General features: G+C 39.3%; 1 protein-coding gene across 4 annotated transcripts in view; it reads right to left on the minus strand.

Moving 5' to 3' along the window:
- Window positions 1-25985, minus strand: part of fgf13a (fibroblast growth factor 13a) — a 93462-nt gene that overhangs the window by 18805 nt on the left and 48672 nt on the right. For 3 of the 4 annotated variants that reach the window (XM_069170877.1, XM_069170879.1, XM_069170876.1), the window contains one exon: window positions 3448-3558. In XM_069170877.1, coding sequence (XP_069026978.1) covers window positions 3448-3558 — 111 coding nt within the window. Of the gene's footprint in view, window positions 1-3447; window positions 3559-6180; window positions 7170-25985 lie in introns of those variants that run through there. The other variant, XM_069170878.1, reaches the window with a different exon arrangement.

The raw sequence follows: 25985 nt of genomic DNA on the forward strand, positions 1-25985 counted from the left end.
CCGATCCTTGCTTTGCATGGTGGATGGTCTTCCGTGCGCCCTAAATTCTCAGTGACATTCTCAGGTGTAGTACTGTTGAGTTACACTGTCAACTCACTGCAGCTCATACTAAAAGTTCCACCACCGCTGAAACACATAGTTAGTTACAGCCAAACAATATTGCAGCTATCAAAAGAAGTCTCCCGAGGGAAAGTCACAGCATTCGATCTTGAAGCTTTGAAAATGACAGATCGGGGTATCTTTTCTGGGAGAATATCTTTGGCGATGCCGGCTTTGAACACGTGAGGCTGCCAGTAGAATGTATATCTCAAATAGATAGTGCCTACTATTTAAAACCTCAGTATCTGCAGTATATTGTAAAATAATCTTGTGCATTTATTAAGCATGCCAAGTTTGTATTCAATGACTGTCATCCCTGGGCAGAGAAACTATGACTGAGTCATACCTGCTGCACTGAGGTGCACTAAGATCAACACAAACATAGGTTATAGTTAGTGTATCGAAGTAATTACTGAAATAGCTCACAGCAAATCCCCTCCAAATTTTCTCTACAAATGATTGAAAGGTCTGAAGCCACAGACACAGGAGACCAAGAGAAAGCAAGTTGTTGTTTTGACTAAAGACTACACCAGGAGAACTTTTTCTACTTTTAAAAACACTCGAACACTGCAGTGCGGAGGCGCAACAATTTCTTGCAAGAAATTCAGGTTACAGGTTACAGATGGCACTATCAGCAAACTTTCTGCACAGCCATTTTACAGATTGATCCATCTTGGTTTTACTGTAACTAGAGCTATAGGGGATGTGAGGACGTTTTTTTTCATAAGAAATCTCTCCTTACTGCTCTGGCAAACCAACACGATTTGCATTGCATTTGTATTCAAATAGAAATTAAACACATTTGGATCTGTGTACACACGCTTTGCATCTTTTATTCTTTGAATGTAGCATAGTTTAGATTTGATGTCCCTTTCTCTGCAACATCTTGCTACGTGAGCAGTTCTTGTCTTTATAATTGCACCCCACTCACTGTGCGTCACTCAACTGAGTTTTCTCCCTTGATACTCCCACCATGATGCACATATACACATCTGCACTCCACTTCATTTCAGAAGGATTACCAGCCAGAGCACTGATGGGAGATTTTCAAGAGGGGAAACTCAATTATTTCCTGTCTCCCTAGAAACACCTGAGCACACTGAAGAGGATGACAGGGCTGCCACCCACTTGCAGACCTTTCCTGGTGCACAGAGACTCATGGAATAAGAAGGGTGAAGAGGCCATGGGGACTGTTTTCATGATTGTCTCAGTTCCACCTACAAACAGCCGGGGATTCATAACCAGTTCAATGTGACAATAAAACCCGAGACTTCCCAATAATAGCTGCTCACATCTCTAACGTTTGTCCTAGTTACTCATTCTGGGATGAGCATGCCTGCTGTTAGAGCAGCCTGAATATGACGATAACGTATAGGAGCATAAAAATAAGCTGTTGTGATGAGGCACTTTTGTTATCTGACTTGTGTTGAGCTGCAGTGACTCTGCAGAGTGTAATTTAAAGAAAAATAAGCTGAATTAAGTAAATGCTCTAAAAACACAAAATGTGATTTGATAGCATAGTTTCACATCAGGTGGCTTTTTTTTTTTTTTTTTTTGCCTACTACTGTAGTCCACAGTATCTACAATCCTACTAACAATAAGGTGTTCCATTTTAACATTACATTTTGAGTCTATTTATGAAGACAAGGGCTGAAAGCACAACATCTAGGACAAGACTGAGAATGGACTGCATTTTGAACACTGAAGCAGTACCCTGCCTCTTTCAAAGAAAAGGATTTCGAGTTGCTTCAGAGTTCTCATTTTTTTTCTTTACCCAGTGGGTTTGTGATGCAACACAAGAAAATAGCTGATACTGTATAAAATAGGAGAGAAATCTCTAGGATTTCTGAGACTTGTATTTGTTATTTCTGACATTGTTTCCTATTCTTATAGAAATGTCACAAAAATATCAAACTTCTTCTTTAACATGGCCAAATGGCTAAAGTCACTCTTCTAAGCAAGCTGCAGTAGCAAAGATCAAATCCTCACCTTTATATATATGTTTGTGTGTGTACGCATTTGAGAAGGTCCTCTCCCACCATCACAAGACACCAGTAGCTCCAAGAGGACTGCGCTCTCCATCACCATGGAGACAAGCGCACCCAGCGCCTAACAACGCTATTTTTGGAGCAGTGCAAAGAGCTTGACTCTATCTCCTTTTCCTATTCAGCAGCACTCTTTAATTTTCTCCTCGAAAACTATTTTGGTGCCAATGCGGGCCAGTTGTTATGCAAGTAAATAGAAAAGGGAGACCATACAGACATGATGGGTTCGGTGGTCAGTGTGTGAAGTAATGTATGGTGTGTGTGTGTGTGTGTGTGTGTGTGTGTGTGTGTGTGTGTGTGTGTGTGTGTGTGTGTGCGTGCGTGCACATGTGCACATGTTTGTAAAAGATGTTGAGATGTCATTTCAATATGTTTGCTTCAACTTTGGCACTTGTATGTACTCTGTTGTATTTCACTTTGCTATTAATTTATTTAAGAGATTCCCCATAAATTAGGAGGTGTTGTTCTGCTTCAACATGCACAGAGCTTCTATTTATTCGTACGACACACACCATCACTACCAAGGGACTTAATGAATACGTAGGTACTAATTCAAAAGTGTTTACATCCGCTTAGTGATGGGATTACACACTCAGTATTACATCAAAGATGTTTCAGTATACCATGCAGAAATTATTCCTCAACCGTATTATTTTGGACTGAGGACAAAGTGATTTTCACTTTGGTCATTAACCACTGTACTGTTGTAATCTCTAAAAAACATGTAGTGCTCATTGCACTAATTATAAGGTGGTCCATTTCCGCTGTATTTTTACCCGACAAGTGTCTGTGCTGTTACTCTTCCATTGATCTCTGCTTTAATCTATTGGAAAACAAAGAGCTGGTGGGTGTTGTGGTAATGATAGGGATGCATCAATACATAGTATAAGAAGAAACTGGCTCTCACCAGAGAGGCAGTGTGTAGGAGAGTAAAAAGCCAGTCGTGATCTGTGTTCAGGCTGCTATAAAATTACTTTGATTAAATCAAATCAAACAGCTACTCAGTGCTGCACCACTTAAATGCACTGACATAGACTGACTTTTTGTTTTTCTTTGGACTATGAATCATTAAACCACTGGAGCAATAATAAAAACAAGCTTAACTGTTTATCTTAAACTGGTTCTAGGGGCACGGGTTTGATGTTGAAGTTGATATAATGTGGACACTGTTAGATAATATATAACTGGAACATGGAGCTGACGTTCACAAGGCAATAGGTTTCCCCTGACCAACAGTGCAGCAGGCCAGTGGATGTATAATTAAAAGAAGTCAGTGGAATCAAAATATTGGAGTGAAACTTACTGAAACCATTGTCCTCCTCCTTTGTTCCGTCAATGGTTCCATCTGCCTGCAGCTGCAGGTGGAAACCTTGTCGACTGTACAGCTTCGTCACAATCCCCTTCAGCTGGGGCTCTGTGGAAGCGGAGGGGAAAAAGAGACAGGAAACACAAGAGTGAAACAACAGACCCAAGACTGCAAGTTGATGTCATGAGTAGACTTCTAATGGGACATTGTAAAGCCTGAGTTGGACTGCTTGCCATCAATTTAGAAGTAACTGAAGCCACAAAAATCAATTTTAGTCAAAGGACAGTGAGGCTGAGTGGACCATAGGTCAGACAAAAAGGATTACAACAGCTAATTATGATGTGCTAAGACACTTGCCAGTCAAGCAAATACAATCCAAAAACATGTCAGAAGACATAAATTGACCTTTTTAGATTTCACCATGTTGTGAAATGAAAAAGAGACATTTTATTCCAATTTTGTGTTGCTAGATAAATCTAGAGATGAAATATGTCAACCCTCAGACAAGCTACAGTTTAAAACATAGTTTTACATGGCCTTCGTCATGGTGGTTGCCACTTAATAGAATGAAAATGGCAGGAAGTACAGTTTGATCAGTGCTGCTGCGTTCACAATTAATGAACACGGACAAACTGCTTCCGTCTTCTCTCTACAGTGGAGCAGAGGGGAGAAAAATGGTAACCCCTGTGGCATGACAACATATGAATAAGACCACAGATGGATAAGAGCAAATAGTATAAACATTTAAAAACGGCCCATGAATGCATGTGCTGGCTCACTGGTCTAAGATGGCTAAGGAAATGTTTTGCATGTCACCCCTCTTTTACTCTGGCTTGCTTACCGTCACTTTCTACGGGAATAACAAATTATATTTAAACAAAAATAAAAAATATCCTTTAAAAAGAACCTAAATAAATACTCATGGAATCTGACTTTAAATACACACAAAAATAATAGGGAATTTCATTTAAAAGGTAAAGAAGACTGATATGTAGGTGCAAATGAAATAAATATTGCAATGTACAGTGTATAGTCGTGAAGAAGGAGCAGAATATTGAGTGATGAAAATAATAGCTTTTGGAATTAAAAATTGGAAAGAGCTGGACTATTGTGTGTAACAATAATTAAAAAAAACAACTTCAAAGTCTAAAAGACAATAGTTTGAAGTGTTAGTGCTGGTTAGCTGATCTGTGTGACATCAATGTCTGATAAGAGCTAAGTGCTCTCTATTCTCTGGTTACTGTCCCAGGTGGTGTGTCCTTTACTGTGGTTAACCACACCTTTCATCTATCCTTTCATCTGACTTACCTTTCAGCCCTGCCTGTACTAGCCTTAAGGTTACTTTTGCAGCACAGAAAGTTTATTCAGCCTGTACACTGGGGATATTGTGATGGTTTTGTTGGTAAACTGTCATGATGCAGTTTAGACACCGAGACAAAAAATTTGTAGCCTGAAGATCGGTCAACATCAGAACTACAGCTGCACAAGCATCAGCATGTAATGTCAGCAAAACATGTACTCACAACATTACATGACAATACACCAAACAACATACACAGAAAATACAGTAATGTGCTCCCTAAAGTTGCCAGTTCTTTGTTGGATGAGGCACCAAGTCACACTCAGACAACGCCTTCTTGGCACTTATTGCTTCCTCCACAGGATAGAAATGGATATTGGAAGTGAGAAGGGAGCAAAAACTGTAGGATAGTTTTACTGTTACATAAGCACACGCCCTAACCTCCAGGTGCATCATATACATAGTTATAAAACAGCTTGAGAATGAATGAAGTGAAAGAACACAGAGCTAAATATTGTAAGGCTACGCAGCAATCATGCCCACGAACATCAAACTACTGACACTAAACTTGGGAATTTAGTGAGATGGGATCAGATTAGATCACTTTTGCACTGGATTTGTAAGGGAGTGGGTGCTTTAGGCACACTTTAGTCACTGAAATTGTCTGCCTGACACCACACCGGACTTTGGCTCATGTCTGAGGTTACGGTAACACACAATTCTTATTGACAGTGCACTTACAATATGACTTTTTTTTTTTTTTTCCTTTTTAAAAAAAAAATTAGGTACCTTTTATTTCATCTTATCTGCGAGTGTTTTTTTCAGCTGGATAAATTTCAGTTACAAAGAACTTGGCATTATTATGCGGGAAATATAATTTTGGAGCTAATTGTGAGATCTGCTTAAAAATTTAAATAAGAGTTAGGAGCTGCTTTTTATAAATCTGTGTGCCAGCCTGTGTCTGTTCTATTTGAGGCTGATTATGAAACTAAATTCTTATGTCCAGGACACCAAATACTAATAGTGGGTATTTTGCAATTTTGGAGAGTGATTACACATAAATCTTGCATCACTTTTGGTGAAGGGATTATCCAGTTCAATTTGAACATTGAGCCATGACTTGCGAGTCTTAAGTAATTCACTTAATAAGGCTGTTTGTCTATCTAGTCCAGTGTGGATTGAATAAGTAGACAGAGAAGGATTAAGCATCAATCTAATATATCCCTCAGCATAATCTGAGATGCCAAAGGTGACTTCTCTGAATAAACTTGAGAAGTTCCCGTCAACTTCTACAGAGTCATTCATCTTTCAGAGAAATTGAGCAGTTCTGACTAAATGCTGTCTTATTTAGATGCTTTTTGTATGTAAAGGCATCCTATAAGAACTATTATACTAAGAGAATAATAGCCTGATGACATCGCACAACAGACCTGGTCGTCTCCTCCGCCTCTTCTTGGAACCAAAGAGTTTGACCCGTGAGAAAACGTTCAGTCGACTGGGTTTTTCACAGCTTCCTTTGGTTTTACTGGGGCTGCTAACGCAGCGGCAGGCATTCGACTTCTCCCGCTCCCTCGCCTGCCTTTTCTGTCTTATGAGGGAGCTGGCAATCGCTGCCGCCATAGCCAGTTTGGCAGCACTCTGGAAAAAACTTCCAGAGAAGAGTGAATATAATCACCCCCTTTGAATCCAGAAAATGTGATTCTGAAGGGAATTGTCCAGGAGCAGCGGTGACAATCTGAGGCAACTACAACGATGCGTTAAATAAAGAATTTGCAAAGAGCACTTAATAGTAGAAAGGAATAGTCCCAGCAGTGCGGTAAAAAAAACAGTTAGATAACGTCCAAATGAATCATTTTGTCATGAATTTAGGCGTTATTTAGGAATTGTCCGTTGTATCTCCGAGAAAAAAGTGAAAATTAATACAAAATAAAAACCACACGTTCCACCAGAGCCTGCACAAAGACTTTCACCAAAGCACGTTGCATGTTCCTCCAACTGTATCATTTTCTCGGTATCACAACAAATACGCACAATCCCAGTTGCTGTAAGCGGTTTTGCATCATCCCACTAAACTACCTGACCGCACGCATGGTGATCGGGTAGGCAGACAGTCACGAAAGAAGCTCAATGCAGTGCCATAGGATTGAAACACCTGTTTGCGGGCGCCGGGAGAGTGTTTGCAATGCTCTTGATCTATTTTCCCTAATCTCTTACTGAAGCTGCTGCTGTCACAAAGAGACTTAAACCGCGTTTTAGAAATGCCACGCGGAGGATGAACACGAATCACAACGTAGATTTCAGTTGTTTGTCTCTCTTTTGTTTAAGCGAAGCAACGCGAGGTAAAAGCAAGAGGCGCCCCATTCTGGATCAGCATCCGAGCCCAGTTTGAACACAAACTCTGCTGTGCTGCTGAGAGCATCCCACCTACAACCTGGAGAATGAGCGGTGGGGAGGAGGGAGAGGACGGGGAGTCTAACTAGTGAGACACAAACCCAGTCAATGTGCACAGTTAGAAAACGAATATCTCCATACAAGCTGTCATATGGGATAATTCATATTAAGTATATCAAGAGAAAGGGACGTGGGGGCGGGTAGGTGCATGGCAAAAAGTCTGAATACCAAGGTTTTTGATATTTCATTTAACAGACTGGACAGAGTGTCCAACCTTAGACTAAATCTCATGGGTTAAAAACACAAATAAATACATGTTAATTAGGCAACAGTATTTACACATATTTAAGCTGTTAACTAATTTCATTGCCCACTTTAATGTGCAAATGACTGTGAGGAATAATATAGAGGGTTGTCACTGGAGACGTCAGCAGTGATGTTACTGCGTGATGAATAATAGAATAATAAAACAAGATCCAAACAGGCTGATGCCGGTGGATTTTACCCAGAGAGAGAATATGGAGAGAAATCTCCATATTATTATTATAACACATTTTAAGACAAAAATGAATAAAACCCCAGTTTTTCCACCTTTAATACGTCTGTCCCATTTCAACGTGTATGATTAGACGCTACGAAAAAAAACTGACATTATGAAAAGTTCACATTTTAAAAAGTGCTACTGCTATTTTAGCAGCTATAGACTCCAGACCAAAGGTTAAGATCTGACACCGTAATTTCCAAGCCTCACTGCCCGCCCCATCACTCCATCGCTTTTACTCAGACTGAGCACATTTATAGACTAACCAATGCTGCCATCTACAGTCCTCAACCAAAATTGTCGCAGATGTTAAATCTCCCCCCCTTCCCATAATTATAATAGACACGAGTAATACACCTGAGGATGATGCATTTTTTGCTAATTACACATGATGCGTCATTTAGTTAGGTCTGAGATCCAATACAGCTAATGTAGCAAATATCATAAGTACAGCAAATAGTGAAGAACAAAACTAAAATTTTTAATTAAAATACAACTCCCCTATACTTGTTCAAATTAAATACATTCAGAAATCAATCACACAATGGGTCAAAAGTCCAGAGCAAATCAATTAAGTTATATTTATAGTAAAGCCATTTTAACAAATAAAGCCATCTCCACTTCAGCACCATGGACAGCAACAAGACGATTAACTACTGCAGAGTACCAATAAATTAAACCACTACTGAGTGAAATAAAACATCACAACAGCCTATACTATAAATGCCCAAACCATTTTACTACAAGAGAAGCTTTGTCTCAATAAAACTGAAACATAATCTGAAACACAAACAAAACAAGTGCATCGTAAATTTAGAGACAATAACAAGAACAGCAGCCTACCTGAGACACATTTTCTTAAGGGGAAAGTCATGTTTTCTCTACAGCGAAGCCAAAGCAGTGATTTGGATACTTGCGGCAGTCCTCGGGTGGTGAAGTGAAGGCGAGTAGACTACATTCAGCAAAGTTCAAACCATTGTCAGACAACTGTAAGAGGCGTAGTGGAGGAGAAAGCATTGAGGCGTGGCCATCAACAGGAAGATCATTGTAGGACATTAGCGACATGCCATTATGACTTATGCTCATTAAACATTCATTTAGAGGTCTTGTTGATCCGGCAAACACGGGCGTGTGTTCAATGTATTGCTGAGCTAGGCGGTGGGGAGGGTGAAAGGGGTGGGGGGTGGGGGCAGATTGGAGAAAAGTGAGTGAAAATGCAGGCCGAGATTGTACTTCCGTCTTCGGACAGTGAAGACTTTGCTCTCATATTTCAAAAAATGATGTAAAATGATCCGATAATGCGTTGACTAAACCGGTTATACAGGCCTGTCCACTTTCGACTGAAAATTATCGATGAGCTATAAACTGAGACAACACGATGCATTAGACAGTGTTTTTTTTGTTGTTGTTGTTTAAAAAAAAAAAAAGAGAGTAAATTCTCTTTTCTTTGGCAGTTTTCTCACATCCTAAGATGTGATACTAAGATTGAGCCAATATAACGTGAAACTATTTTTCAGCATCACGTCGTAAATTACTGTTTATCGATGAAGTGTGGCCTCTTGGTTTGCCTATACATCTTAATTTTGAATGACAGGGTATTTTAAGTTTGGAGTATGGTGTAAGTCTCCTTAGACTTGATTAAAGATAGATCTTAAAGTGAAAGCTGATTATCTGATGAGATCCACAGACTAAAAACTCTGACACAGACTGAATATACCCTCAGTGAAATGTACATGTTTAAACACTAGAGGGAGCAAGTGGACTGGCTATGAAGAGCATTATACGCACCCTAAAGGGGAAAACATAAGTTAAGGTCAACATACAGTATTAGACAGGCAACTCTCAATGAATCAAATCTTGAATTAATGGTTTTATATAAATTGTTAGCACTGAATCTTTCTTTGCTGTTTCACATGCAGCATACAGTTTTATTTGCTTTAGAGCTGTAGCAGAGGTGTTATCATATCTAACTAAAATTACTGTTATTCACTATTCATAGAGTAGTCATTGCTCTTGGATGACACAATTACCACCCAGAGCTTTTTTTGTTGTTGTTTAGTTTACAGACCAACTTAAAATTAATAAACTAAAACTTCTGTATGGTTTTATACAAACAACATACACATAATTGTGTAGTAGTGTAAAATTACACCATCATATTCTGCTATATATTTGCAAATACCTAATCCCAACAGGGTGTCACACCAGATCAATAAGGTCAAGACAAGAGAACAGAGAAGAGAGAGAAAAAACAAATTTCATTAAGAGATTGATTGATAATGCGGGATTCGGACCAGTCAGCCGTGCAGAAAACAATTATATTTCTGCTCTTATAAAAGGTTAATTTATTTTAGTATTTTGTTGTTGTTGATGTTGTTCTTTTGTTTTTTAAGGTTTGAATCACTAGATCAATTCATGGATCAATGCCAATATATTGATTTTTCAAGGGATGTGGCTTAAATGACATGAAGCATACATTTCAGAAAAAAGTATTTGTTTTCCCATTTACTACCATTGATGCTTTCTATAGATAGCTCTCCATAATGCCCTAGAGGAGGTGACCTTTGCCAAATCAAACCTTTAATATCTCATATGCTAAGAAATTGTGATGGTCAAAGGTTGTCTCGAAGTTTAACTTCAGCGTTAAAGAATCACTATCTGAAAATAGATTGCACCATAAGATACAGTAGCAATTATATCTATGGGGACCTTTTTTACTGTGATTAAGAGTAGAGTGTTTCCAAAGACTTTCTGCCAAGATGATGATGATGATGAGTACAGCAAAAAACATCCAGCTATCTTGGCAGACGATGACTTAGTCGAGGGTGTTTCTGTGCATATTGAACCTTTACATAGCCTGATTTACACTGCAGCATACAGTATCTCTGCCTGGTACTATGTATTACCTTTAATTCTACTATGAGAGAACACAGACAGGCAGCTCGCTCCACTAATCCCAGGTTTTGCATCAGCTGTCCCACTACTGATAAAACCAGGCCATCACTCAAGCAGACAGTGTGGCCCTTCAGGAGGATAACTGGGTTTATCACTGACAGTTAGGAAGACAGAGAAAGGTGATGAGCGTCAGGCTGCATTGTACAATGGTGACACTAATCAAGCACACACGATGATACTGAAGAAACTACAAATGTGTAAAGACCTGATAATGTCTCTCTGCGGTAAGTGCTTTTCTTGGTAGCAGCTGAGCTATGACAGAAAAAAAAAAAAAAAAAAAAAAAAAAAAAACAGCATGCAATAACGGAACTGGTAACAATAGAATAAAATTATATAAACCTTTGTTTTAATCTATTTATGGCAGTGTTGTTTGAGTTCAGAAGTTTCAGAAGAAAATATAGCTCTTGTTCTCATTTTGTTTTTGGCCTTTTTGCGAGACAAAAGTGGACTATGGCTATATTTGACTCAATTGAAGTCCTGATAAGTCTCATAAAATATGCTGTCAGGAAATCAAATTAGCAGATTGGAGATAACGCACCCATCTTTGAGTTCTGTCCGAGTGCAAAACTTGTTCCTGTCTCAACAACAGATAAGAATAGCGAGTGACCTCTGTAAGCAACACCTATAGGCACAGTAAATAAGAAAAGCCAGTAAAACGCAAGGACACACACAAACACAGAAAATGCCTACACGTGCTGGTGTGTGTGTGTGTGTGTGTGTGTGTGTGTGTGTGTGTGTGTGTGTGTGTGTGTGTGTGTGTGTGTACGTACTTTGGTTGCTTGTGTGGCAATGTACCATGGGTACATTAATTACTGTAGTGCTCCAGAATGCCTGTCTACTGCGGCCTACCGGGGGCATCTTGACTGTGCTGTGCTCACACACATGCATACACACAGTGGGAGACTGAGAAAATAATTGGGAGTTGCTAAAAGCTAAGTTTTGACCGTATCCATCATAAGGCAACCATATAGTATGTGTAGTGCGTACGGTAAATTCTGCCTGTACCCCAGTGTTTGAACCTAACATTTACATGCTAATATACTAAAATGTTTGCATTGGTAGCCCAAGATTAGGTTAACATTTGATGCACTACATATTTCCAAATGTTGCGTTTAAAAGCCAGAAATGGAGAATAAAAAAAGTCTACTGCAGAAACTGCTGTCATAGAAAAGGCTCAGGCTTAGCATTTACTCTTCCTTAAATGTTCATACACAGTGTTACAAAACACTTTTCATACATGCCAAACTGTGTAAGGACTTCAAACATACTCACAGGGTCATTCTGCTGCTCTTCCATCTCTGGCCACTAGAGAGCAGAACATCAGAGACAAAGGGGAGATGTGTGGTGGCAAGGTTGAGCACTCTGTTAACCTTTGTATTATTAAATATAACAGAACAATTAAAGCTATCTGTTCTTATTAATAACCCAAGGCTATCATGATAACACCCAGGTTTTAATGAATTTTTAAGTTCAGAAATAAAATTGGGCTCCAAGGGCAAACGCTGAATAAATGGGCTGGTTAACCTTGCTCGTGGTGTTTAATAAAGGGCAGAGTTGCATGCAAGGGTTGTGCGACCGACTACATCGAGAAATTTGATGTCATACTAAATTATAATCTTCACATGTGATTTCAATGTGTAATAGCGGGATTTTTAACCTTTTGGTACAGAGTGAGGGGATAAAGTGAAACATTATCAGGGGAAAAAGGAATGATCTCCTCTGAGCTCAAAGGGTTGCTGCTCAAATCATTCAGCCCTTTGGCAACGTTCTGCTGGCTGTCTGCTCTTTGTGTGCGCGGGTACAGTAAATCCACTACAACAGCAGCTTGCAGCATGCTAGGCCACCAGTGCCATAGTGATACCACACGTTGCCATGGAGACTGCACATACGTAAGAAGGTGTGTGTGTGAAAGATAGAGATGAGAGAGAGAGTGTGCTGAGAATGGGGGTTGGGTATTACAGAACAAGAAACCATCAGTCACTCAAGGTGCCAGTAGAGGAGGGGGCTACACAGTCATGGCTGAATGGCAGACCCACGGCAAAGATTGTGTGATCTATCCCACTCCTTCAGAGCCACACGGCTGTGTTCATGAAAGCAAGGAGTCAGTAGACTGAAACTGGAGCACACGAGTCCCATTGTTTCTTCCGGTGGGTAATTCTGGATGAGCTCCATCACAGAGCAGAAGAATATGTCACAACCTTACAAGCTGGAACTCTTAGATTGGGATATTTTGGGTCCGATGACTATTTTTTGTCTTGTGTCTCAAGTTTGTTTTTAGTTGCAGTGAAAATAACATAAAACATAAGATCAATACTGCCTTTAATAAGACGATGTTTGAGCTGTGTGTCAATCAGCTCCTCATTAAACTGCCACCGTTTCTGTCTCACTTTAAAATGCTAAAATGAATTAGGAACAGACGGAATACCTGGCATTTGTCATCGAACCTCTCACCTTTTGTACAACGACTGTCTTCAAAGTCTTTATCTGCTGCTTAGCGCTGCCATATTTTCTCTCACACGGGGAGAGTGACTGCAGAGCTTTTTGTTACCCAAGTGAAAGGAATACAATTCTATTTCATACATCAATAAAAGCTAAATATGGCACTGAAACATAGAACTCAAGCAATTTCAGTAGCAGAGTGCCTGCCAGACACTTTGTGTCTGTTTGTTTGATATTGATACAAATAGATGAGGAGCTTCACTGCTGAATAATTTTCATCCATTTGATATTATATTTGCAATCTGGACATGCACAGCTAAATATGAATCATAAAGTGGAAGTAAGGTTATGATTATCTCAAATATGGAAGTTTCAATTAATCTTCATTCATGTTTACCTCAAACTGTTGTACAATGTATGATACAAATACTTTTTTTTTTTTTTTTTTTTTTTTTACAGAAATATTGAATTGGTAACCACTAACTTAAAGTTATAGCCTTAGACTTCTCCATAGCGTGCATTACATCGAACCCCTTGTTTAACAAGTTTGATTGAACCTGTTACTGCTAGTGAAATCTCTGTATTTCAGAGTATACGGAGCTTTTATATATTCTGGTGAGACATTCCCATGCTGGGCAGTTGAATGCATACTGGCCACACTCTATGGGTAGAGCATCCGCACCACAGATTTCTGCCAACTGAGTTGGCTAACATGCAGTTTAGCCCTAAAAATAATTCAATGGTACAGCTCTTAGACTTTCCAAATGTTATCGGAACACATGGTTATAATTCCAATAGAATGAGTCACAACGGACGCGATGGAGTAGACTATGGCCTATCCTATGACACAAGCATGTGTTGACAGGGGTTTTGAAATTACTGTCACTGGCTGATGGGGGAGATAAAAACTGTAAAAGTCAGTTAATTGTTTTATTAGTTGTAAAAAAAAAAAGAGCCATCAGTTCTCTTTTGTTTTAGCAATCAGCGATGTGAGAATCACATTAAGGGAGCTTAATACTGTAGGTTCATGAAAATGAAGTGATACACTTTGACCTGCAGAGTAGATTCTGCTTATAAAACACAACCCCAAAGATTATTATTAAAATGGATTTCACAGAGCTTTAATGTGTTTCCTCTTCAACTTATAGTAGAGAATAACAATTTACATGTTTGTGTTTGAGATGAGACAAAATTAATTGTCCCTTGCAGGGGCTTATACCAAACAACAAAAATCCCAAAGTCTAACAAAGTAAATACAAATGATTATATTTACACAACTTGAACTCTACAAGTTGCCACTTGTTATTTTGAATTATGCTAAATAATTTAGCTAATAAACATAATGTGGGCCTTTCACCTGCTATGGCGTCTATTCTCGTTGTTCCTTAAAATGTGTCTGTGCACACCTGTGTGAGTATGTGTATGCAAGTTTCTAGGCTGTAAGGACATGGCAAAATCTCAATCAGAGGCACCAAACCGTGTGTGAAATGGCCAGAGTTCAGACAGCAGCCTGCTCAGAATGACTAATACTCTAGCAGCAATGTGCTCTCATTACCCCAGCATGTACAAGCGTGTGAAACTAGAGGCTACACAGGCTCCCTATTTCTCTTGTCCTCTAACCGGATAATCCTTATTTCTCTCTAGACTTTAAAGATGGGGATGATTATTGTACTTTACTGAAAAGCTCCCAGTCACAGACCTTGAAAACCCTGGATCTGAACCATACTGATATAAATGCAGATTAAAAAAGTCTAGCATGTTATGTGTGGCCCTCAGGTGCCCTTAGCAGGAATATGAAAAATAAGCACTTTTATTTGCTACTTGCAAACAGTTATGAAAGTTGGAAATTGAATTGTTACACTAATATGTATACATGAGCACACAGTGTTTGTACAATGTGTGTGGCTGTGTCTGCATTGCATGACCATGCAGTTCTCAGGTCTCACATGGAATTATGGGTGGATCAAAACCAGTGCTGTAAGCCAGAGGGAGATCATGTGACTGACTGCTATGTAAAGCGACCTAGACAGTGTGAGTTTCTTCTTAGTTCTTCTTGTTTAGAGGTTCTAGTTCAAAGCAACACATAGGGTTACAATTATACAAATCTAGGCACATAAGCACAATTGCCTGGGTGTTCATGATACCTGTTTCTAGGTTACCTACTCCACACTGTCTCGAATACCACATTACTTTTCCTTTAACCAGTTAAGGCAGAACGAGTAGAAGATAAGCTCATATGGCACGATGTACCACACATTCACTTGTATATACAGATTATTCATCAATCATACATACATGCATAACAGATACACGCATGTACACACAGGCAGCCAGCCCACCAAATCTAATATGAGCCTCTAAATGCCCGTTATCAGAACAACATCCTGTGTCTGTCGTTGCCAGCATCACAACAGGAGGAGGGGGGAAGCAAATGCAGGAGAAGCTCCCTCGCCAAAATGGATGACTGACCAGTCACATGTGTGAATCATAGATGGTGAGTCAGTGGAAGCCCTTTGGCAATATCTATCATGGTGTGAATGCTTCAGAGAGACAGCGTTTAGGAGTTGAAAGACCACAAATAACAAAATCACTTTTATTCTCTTTCAACTAATTTGTCCTCCATTACTCTGAACACACCCAGGAAATGGGCTCTTGTCACAGTGAAGAGTGACATCTGGTAACAAAGAGAAATCAAGGAAGTGAGTTGCAGACTCTCTGAAAGTTTGTATTAATAACTCCATGCTAATTATACCCGTCAAGCAAGAGGAGTCTTAGTCCCAGAATACAGTTAAGTGAAGTGATGTTGTCCTACATATCCCCTCCAGTATGACACATCAAGGAAAGGGATGGAGTAAGATTAAAGGCTTCATCTCAGACAGCAGCTGGCTTAAACTGTCTCCTTACTGATGGAGACACAAAGGAAAGCTCTGAGACTGGCAAGAGAGCACAGGGTCAGGCTTGTATTCTTATAAGAGTTTCTAACTTAGGACACATCTTAGGTAATGGACACTTTCTCACAAGGATGATGAAAGTAAAACAATTGCTATTCCTGAAGCTAAAACTATAGTTATTACGGTGTTTTGATTTAGAAATAAAGATAAACATTTTTTTGTCTCTGTAATGTTCTCCTAATGGGAAGAAACACTGACTATTGTTAAGGTGTAACAAGTATTTATGATAGACACTGATCTTGGCCATTAAGTAGGTCTGTGTCCTCAGAATAACCCCATCACTGGCCTCAAGAGTAACTGTGGATATTAGGTTAACTGTGCAGTGCAGCGAACTGGATGTGAACATTAATGAAGCTCATTTTAGTCAGCCCACACACTCTGGGTTTCTCCTGCTGATGCATGTCCTCAAGGAAGGTGTTGGGGTGTTTCAGTTCCCTGGGAGGGAAGTATGATGCAGTGATGTCCCATGATACCCCACTGCGAATCAGAGAGACAGGGAAGATGCAAAGGATGCTTCTTCAGCTGTTCAGCTATTCAGTAATTGATGAATGGCTGTATATGAATTTTAAATCGATGGTGCTACACTTGACGCTAAAATGATTATGTATATTAACAAAAAAAATCTGAATGTGTGTAAGCATGCCATTGGATGATTTCCGGCTGGCATGGATTATTTCAGTGCACTGAAAAGCGTTCGGTGGAACAGATCGACTAAGCTGGAAATGACACGACAGGAGACATGAGTCAACTGATGGGAGTGGGTGGGTAAATAGGTCATGTTCCCTATCCGACACACAGTATCCCACTTTTCACTTTCATTCCCCATGCTTGTTAGTGAAGTAAGCAGACAGAGAAATCAATGGAAGTGTAATGACAATGGATGGTAGTGGACCTGTGTTTGGAGCATAACAGGTGAGAGAGGCTGTGTCAAGCTGATAGAGAACCCAACAGAGGTATAAAAAAAAAAGGTAGACCAGAAAGCAGCAGTAAAGCAGCAGTGGCTCTCTGTGGTGTGTAGCAGGCCAATAGTATGTAATCTAACACTGATGCAAAACAGCATTAGACTTGTAGAATCATAACGAAGCCTGCAGGCATAACATCCTGTTATCTAGTGTCTTGCCTACATTACATAGGTAGTAGTCTGAGTTTTTAGTCACCTTTTAACTGAAATAAAAGTACTAAATGAAACTCTTTGCTCCTTTGTCCTGGGTTTTGTGGTGAAATAGCAGATATCAACACATTTTTACAGACTGAAGGCCATTTAAATTATTGCCATATTATCATCTTTAATGTCAGAGTACACCCTTAAATTGCAACCTTCTACATCTGTGTCAAGAACCAAGAAACATGCTATCAAAGACAATTACGTAAACCAGCTGTGAAGGCAAAATCCTGATTTCTTGTGCTCTAATAAGGACTGCAACACCACTCTTGTTCAGCTACAATACACTGCCATCACATACAAGTGCCATTGTATGTGTAGTAATTGCAATTAACATTTTTAACTGTTTGCTTATGTGGTGCATTCAAGTGCGAATGAGACACTGTGGCACACTGAAATTTGAAAGCCAAGAGTCAGCAGCTTCATGAGCTGCAGTAAGTTGTTGGAAATCAAATCAAGTGTATAAACATCGCAAATATAGCACTAGAGAAAAAACATCTTCGAGCTACAAATGCTGTGCACAGCAAGAACAAAGATAAGCAACTGTGAACTGTGAAGAAATGTGTCTGCTTTTGTCGTGTGGCAATGCGCAGTATAATAATAAATTACAGTATAATTATATATTGGAGAAATGTGTTTTAAATACAAACATATGCTATTTTAATTCTGCATAGATTTTTTTTTTGATTTTTTTTTTTTTATAATAGCTGACCCATGTTTAAGAATTAGAAATTCAGAAATCGAACTATTCTTTAAAGCAGTGCAGCATCTTATATTTATTCTTCACTTTAATTTGGTCTGTAAAACAGTTAAATAGAAATGAACAGTGTGCAATAGTCATGCACTTTTCAATCCTGGTGTCTTTATGAACACATCAAAAAGGATGAAGAGGGATCCCAAAAATCCAAAGACAGCACAGCAGACTCCTTGCTGCAGAGTGTGTGTGTGTGTGTGTGTGTGTGTGTGTGTGTGTGTACATGTTGTACTGTGGACAAAGTCTTGTTGGAAACCTTCCGAGCGAGGACATTCCTACACTATGAAGACATTTGGGGTTATATGAGGTTAGACATTTAATTGTGATGGTTAGGGTTATGGTTATGTCTGAGGGAATGTATTATGCTAGTGAGCGTCCTCATGAGTATAAGTGTGTGTACATAAAACTTCTACAACTTCATGTGTCTTACCTGTAGAAAACTAAGTTCATGCTATTACTCACTACTTCATTATATTAGTTTATGGATTCTAAGGAGGTAGAAGTTGTATGTTAGGTGGTAGTTTAAATGGATATTATGAACTTAATCTGTTGGACTGTGTTCAAATTGCTTTTGCTTTCCAGTGTTGTATTAACAAGCCAATCTCAACAGGCTTTCGGGTAGATTTTTAACTACAAGAAATTCAGCAACTTCATAAAACCCCTTGCTATTTCTTGCCAACTTCAGCATAACGCGATGCAAATACCTGCACTGATTGCAGGCACAAAACAGACAGATTTTTACAGTGAAAGAGGATTTAGCACTGGGGAATACCGAGATGAATGAGATTTGGACTACTTATTTACTGAGAATTAATGAATTCCTTGTAGCACTGAGGAGGGAATAAGAGCAGTGTCTTTTTTTTCTTAGCTCCTCCCTCTTTTTGGCCGCTACAGCCAGCTTGACCCTTGTGACATGCAGTCAGTACGAGGTTATGCTTTAACATGATTGAATGATTTCAACTTAGCCCTTTGATTGAAGGATCAGTGCAAATGACTGGAGCCCATATCATACTGCTCAGGCTATGGTCCCCATGCAGCGCAGCGCAGCACAGCTGCTGCAGTATTTTGTGTCTGGTGCTCAGTCAGTTTGCAAAAGTACTTGCCACAAACATGCACTCATATTCAACAAGTAAGAACAAGTTTGTCTGAGCACTGCCGGAACATATTTGTCCCACAGAGTGCAGGGAAAAAAACACGTCTGAATCTCTAGGCATGACCTGTGATGCGCATCATCATCCAGGGTCAACATGTGTGTTTGCAACTGAGAAAATAACATGAGGAGATTAGGACATATTAACCAATGGTTTGGCAGTCAGGAGCACAGATTAGAGATGGGAGGCTGCGTGACACTGGCCTGTTGTGATAATGGTTTACGTCTGAATATCATTACTGCTGAAGGACTGCCTCACTGTCTGCCTAATTGCTACCCATTACATCATACTGAACATGCATCTGAGGCCTGTGACATCCTGCTCTCACACACGAGCACAGCGGAGCCCAGAGAAACATGCCTAATATCCATCATAACACTGAAGAGTCACTCATGTTATCCCAACACACAAGAAACACATAGTTACTGTTTTTTTTTGTTCACATTATATCACTGACCGATTATAAACCTTTTGAACTAATATCAACCTTTTGTCTTCTGGTTTTGTTGTTTCTTTCTCACTGTGTGTGAGAGAGTGAGTGATAGAGCACATGTGAGAGGAAAAAAGAGAGACAGCTGTCAATGTATGCTGGCAGAGGCTGATGAGATGTGCGATGTCTAATTATATCTCCAGCCAGTGGATTAGTGAACTAACACTAATGTTTGCCATAAGGCTGCAGGTCCCGGAAAATACTTGCACAAAGCTCAAAAATACACATCAGATAGTCAAGTGCAATCAGGTAATTCTTCTAATAGGAAAAGAACAGTTGTGTGTGTATTTTTAGTACTTAGACTTAAAGAGATAGTAGTGATATAATGTGTTTTTTTCAGAAATAATAGACCCTGACAGGTCAATGAGGCAACAGCAGAATACACTCAGGCCACAAAGTAGCTTTTGGGCGGACACTTCGCAGAGGAGGCTGTGGGGTTGTGTAAGGTAGACAATGCTTGTTTGACTGCACAGTAGTATAATTTTTACAGTCGGCCTTTATTTGGTGCGATTTTGTGCATATATGTGTTTACATGGTGAGCATGCATCATGCGGTGTCTCACCAGCACTTGACAGCTGAGGTTCAGCACAGCCGCACAGATGCAACACCTCTGTGTTGTTTATTCAATCCAGTGCACCGGCCTGTCCCGCTTGGTTGCTCGTATGTGTGCTGTAAAATTAGATTTCATTCCACGATAATGACATGCACGCCTCCGGTTCACGGCATACTGATGCGAGACACCCGACTGAGGGTGTGTGCACAGTAGGAACGATGAGGAAGGACGAGGCTGTATGACATCGGAGCACTACACTGCCTAAGCTTGTTGGAGGTAAAGGGCATGTCATACACGGCCAACATAGGGCCTCACATATATTGGACATATATTGAGTTACTTACATCAGGGCTCATTTGACAAACACCCACAGTAGGTAATGGAGAGGCACTGTACACCTTAATGAACAGAAAAACATGCTGTGGGGAGCTGATGAAGGGGAGAGGACTACCAACCAGAGAAGGAAGTGGCAGTGGCGGTGAATGAATGATCACTTCATTATTTAAATAACAGCCATTTACAATGACTTTGAAAAATATGTTTTAGAAGACTGCTCTATGTGTAAGTAGCCACTTAAGCCACTCAAATTCTTTCATTAAAGATTATCTTTTGCCTTTTAAATGTATCTTTTGTGACATAGGTTTTATTATAAAAAAAGAAGGAGTTTACGATAAATTAATGTGATGATACTTTGACAAACAAATTTTTTTGTGTGAAATATGGATATTAAATGAAGCAAACAATCAGAGATGAATTATAAGACTCTATGAGCATAAGTGCAGAATAACAAACAAGTAATAATGTAAACGACTAATATAGTACACCATCATAGTGATGTATATATAACTTGGCTGTTTTAGCTGTTTCTTTGCTGTAGCTGCTGTTGCAAAGTTGGGGAGGAGATTGCACAGCACACAGATCACTGAGTCGACAATAAATTGGCTAAGGCAACTGTGGAATACCCTGGACACTTTCCAGACATTTAACCACCATTGAAAAGGAAGTAAACAAACAATCTGTCTCTTGTGCAACACACATAAATACAACTGAGAAGGGGAGACAGAATGTCTGGCTATCACAGCACGTATTGATTAAATGTTCTCAAATGTTACCTTAACATCTTTTCTTTTGCATTTGGCCAAATCACTATACAGTGCACCCTCTGTATGTGGAGGACAGCACGACTCTTCCGGTCCTTAATCGGGGGTTTGTTTGGCTCCCTGGAATAGCCGAGCCGTCTCAGGGTCTGGCAGGCGATGTGATGGGAAAAATTGGGTTTTGTATGAATCCTAGCCAACACTAGCCTTGGCTGGCAGGCTGGCATATCACTTGGTGCCCCCTGAGATGAAACATGCAAGGCTTTTACATAACCCTCCAGCTCCGAAGATCACCCTCTAACTGTCTGTATGTGTCAGAACCAAACTGGCCTGTTGTTTTCCCAGCCTTCACTAATATGGTGCTTGGGCAATTCTGGTGTTGCCTGATCAGACATTAGAGGCCTAAGGGGCATTTAAGGTTCTAAACAGTCACAAGTGCAGTCTTTAGTGTTCTTCAGACAATCAATAGTGTCAGGGTGCCACAATTGATAATTCTTTATTAGTCTAATAGGTTCACTCGGTATTTCATAGATACTAACACTGGGATTCCAGTGTGATCAGAATGTCTATTGACATCCAGATTGGTATGCATTGTTTTTCTTAGACTTTGCCGACAATTATGCTTAATGGAACAGATTGTTCAACCAACAGGACTTAACTGACAGTAATTAATGGGTACAATAGAAAATAAATAAGGATTGAAACCTGTGACCACTCAGTTGTTATTCTGTATTCAGTTCATTGTCTGAACTGGAGAGTAGAGCCTGACATATATTGGACTTTTGAGGCTTATTGAGATAATAATATATCAACCCTTTTTAGCATACACATATAATGTGAAACTTTTTTTTTGAGGAGTACATAAATTTGGTTATTAAAGAATTGTAAATAAATTATGTACTAAGCGGGGCATTTCATGATTAAACATAACCATTAAACCTATAGGGCTCTTATATATTAACGAATGTCTGTTACATTCAAGTCAAGTTCACACAATCCTGATTAAGCCAATCAGATAAGCCTCTCTGTATTTCACCGTATACAGAGTTTTTTCATGTGGCGTTCCACACTGGCCAGTCAGATGCATACCGGACACACTCTATTGCCAAGCCAGCTAACTTCCATTTTAGCCCCATGCAAACTTGCATAAACTGTACAGCTCTTCTAGACTTTTCAAATGTTATTGGACCAAATGGATTTAACTTTAGTGAAATGAGTCATTTAATGGGGGTTGTGACACTCTAAAAAAGTTCTGCATTGCAAGTTCAAGGATTGTCTGCCGAACAAACGATGTAATAGTGACACTAAATCTAAATGACCTTAAACAAATCTTTTGCATTTCTGTTCTGCAGTTAGTATAGTTACTGACATTTAGGACAATACCTAAAGTGGGACAGTTCTCTTGGTTCTAATAAACTTTTAGCAGGATGTAAAATCATTTCTGAAACAAGCAGCTGAATGTCATTGAAATCAAATTCTGAAATATAGTTAAGTTTGTCCAGTCAATATGGGTTCAGCCTTTACGCCTAGGAATATCAAAGACTGTCTGAAAAAAGCATATAACACAACCAAGTTTTTCAGATGGCAACTACAGAAAAATAAAAAAAGAAGAGCGTCTGCTTTTTATCTTACAGTTTAGTGCATTCAGTACACCTAACTTTTGTATAAGCCTCAAGAGTAAACACAAAAGGAACGAGGAACACCGAGAGCAAGAGTGGGCAGTCGCTACCACTGAATATCTGTGTTATGACTTGGGGAGAGGAACAAGCTGTTGAAAAACTAGCGGTGGCATGCTGCAGTGTTGGCAGAAGACCAAATACAGTGTATGGTGTGCAGCCTGTTGACTTTGACTGCTATGGTGGGGTTGCGGTGGGGAAAAATGTGTAAATTAAAGCCAAACCTTTCAAGATTTCCATGTATGCATTTTTAATAAAGGTACAATGAATGCATTGTCCGCAGTAGTATTTTGCTCTCATGCATTATGTGGGTATAATTGTCATTCTCAGTAAATATCAGTAATATCAAAGCTTTACAAGGTGCAGTGGTTTCCAATTTCGTTTCTCAATCATTGAGGCACTGGGCCTGAAAGTAACATATAATTATCAAATTCTTCTACTAACAAAGAATGACCTTCAATGGGATGATCTTACTCCCAATCGAATTTAAGATGCATGAAAACAAAAAGAAATGTTGGTCATTCACTGCAATGTTTGTTTTGGCATAGTTGACCATAGACTCAAAGGTAACCCATGAATACTTTTAAACAACAACCATTTGGGAGCTTGTCAAATAAATTCTTAATGGTGTGATATTAACATGGACAAACAAAGGTCCAGTGGTCGGTTCATTCTTATGAGGTTTATTAAAACGAGCAATAAAAACAGGATGCAGCATTCTTCACTGTTTATATAATACATCTGCTAAACTTCTTCTGCCGAATAAGTGACACTAATTTGTGTATATCTATAATCGCCATCCTGGCACCTGTCGGGAGCCACTTTACTCGCCTCCCATTAATGTGGTGCTGACTCAGCAGTGCGACTCATTGCCCCAATTAAAAAGCTTAATGCTTGTTTACTCCAGGAAAAACTTGCACACCGCTTGTGTCACAGTTACTTTAACCTGACTACTCTACTGATTGTTCGTGTTTAGCTCAGATTTAAAGCCAGACTGTGTTACACAGGAAATTTACTGGAAAAAACAATACAGCAAGTCCATTAATGACAAAAGCTGGGATTTTAGTGTCAAGCTGGGTGAAGGTTTGTCATATCTAAGTCTGGCAGTGCAAGCGATAGGGACTAAAGCTGATAATGTGGACATGGAGGACACGCATGATGCATTTGACTTTGTGGAATATAAAACAGCATATCGTGTCCTGTAAATGCATCTTTTTATTCCCTGGTTTGCAATAATTATTTCTGAAGAAACATTGGGAAAATGTTTTTATTTAAGCATGCAATGTAATTATATTACATAATAGAGTCAAATTCACCAAATGGGGACTGTTGAAATAAAGCATAATGCATTCTGCTCCTTTCCAATGACCCTTCCAGTCTCTGCCATTTTCTGCATTGAAAATGGCAGTGTGCTTAGCTGACGAGCTATATGCTTTTGATGGGAAAGATGTGATAAGCATGCATGTGCTAAATTTATCAGAAGCATTGTGCAATTTAAGGCTAGTCTCTGGCAATTTGGATTCATTTATGAGAGATTTCCCTTCAAATATATGAGAAAGACAGTGCAGTTTCAGCCCAACCTTTCTCCTACAGTGGAAGGCATACTTAGAATATAAGTAGTATGACATGCTCCATTTACATGAACTGTACATGGTGGTAAAATCAATCATAACATTAATCGATAACAAACCATTTGACTGCATTTCTGAACAGAGTAGTCCCAATAATTTGCTTCTTTATTTCAGTCCATGTGGTTATTGCTAAGTTTACCATGAGGAGAGGAGCTGAGGTGTGGGAGGTGAATGAGAGAGAAGTGTTAATTAAATAGACTATGATAGAACGTAATAAGCCCGGCAACTTGACCCCGCTTCATTTCTGTCGGTCTCCAGAGGAGTTTCTTGTTAATGTTGTCATGCACACCCACTCCCGCTTGTTTGTTTATGCCTTTAGTTTAAGCCTCAGAGGAGCCACAAATCACTGAATCAGCATTTCTGCCTAAATCTGAGAAAGTAGGAACTTGAAAATATGTGCTTGTGTTTGTATGTATGACATTGACAGAGCCTGAGCAGTTAGCTTTCACATTTAGAAATGGTTACATTTCGATTTAAAAAGCTTAAAATTTACTACGTAACACTACTTCTTCATACATGTGGGAGAATTAAAGTACTAGTAGTACATATTGTCTCATTGTGGCATTCATTTTTCATCAGTTTAAAGACATTTAAGTTCATGCCTCGTGTAAATAGAAGATAGAACTAAGTAATATAATGCAAAATGCACACTTGTGTTCTTACAGATGTCAACAGTGGTCAGATAAGCACAGCAGAACTTACAGTGCTGATGTGACATTGACACTTTCCTGCTAGCCTGCGCTCTCCAGGCACCAAATCACATTATCATACACATGATTTATTCATGCACAGTCTATTTATGTATCGACTTAGACAAACAGAGTTGTTGCTTTTGTGCAGCAAGACAGACTGCAAAGGAAAGAAAGAAAATTAAACAAGCTGCCATTGCGGCATGAGTGCATCTTGTGGCTGCATGTTTTGTCTCTTGTTGCGGTAATGTGCAGGACTCTGTGAAACACCTCAACAGGATGCTCTGTAAAAGCAGAAACACCAGCCCCCTGAAATGTAATTGCACTGTATCAACTTTGTAGTGAATCCCTGCCATGCATTTTACAAATGGATGTGGGAAATGAATGGTGCTACTTCTCATTCTTCGTGCACTTCTGCTAACATTTTCTTGGCTGAGTGGGCAGCAAATGAATTATTTTGTCAATAAGGCTGAAACTGATTAGACAGCAGCCTGAATGTTGAGTAACACAGGTGCTGGACCTCATTCTGTTTAACACATCACATTACTGATTTCATTACGTTCTTTTAACCTTACAGTTTGTTAGATGCGTAATAAGTTAAGTGACTGCTATGAATAGCTCAAGTTCAAATATATGCAAGCTTTAGTGAAAAGAACAGACACCAAAGGCGGCCGAATGTGTTGGAAGTCAACCTAAACATGTATTATATCCTTGGTGTGAAAGGTCACCAATAATATAAAATATATTTGATCTGC

Source organism: Embiotoca jacksoni, unplaced genomic scaffold, assembly GCF_022577435.1.
Source record: "Embiotoca jacksoni isolate LCO1_2020_lvr unplaced genomic scaffold, fEmbJac1.0.p SCAF_5, whole genome shotgun sequence".
In the NCBI taxonomy this organism is placed as follows: domain Eukaryota; kingdom Metazoa; phylum Chordata; class Actinopteri; family Embiotocidae; genus Embiotoca; species Embiotoca jacksoni.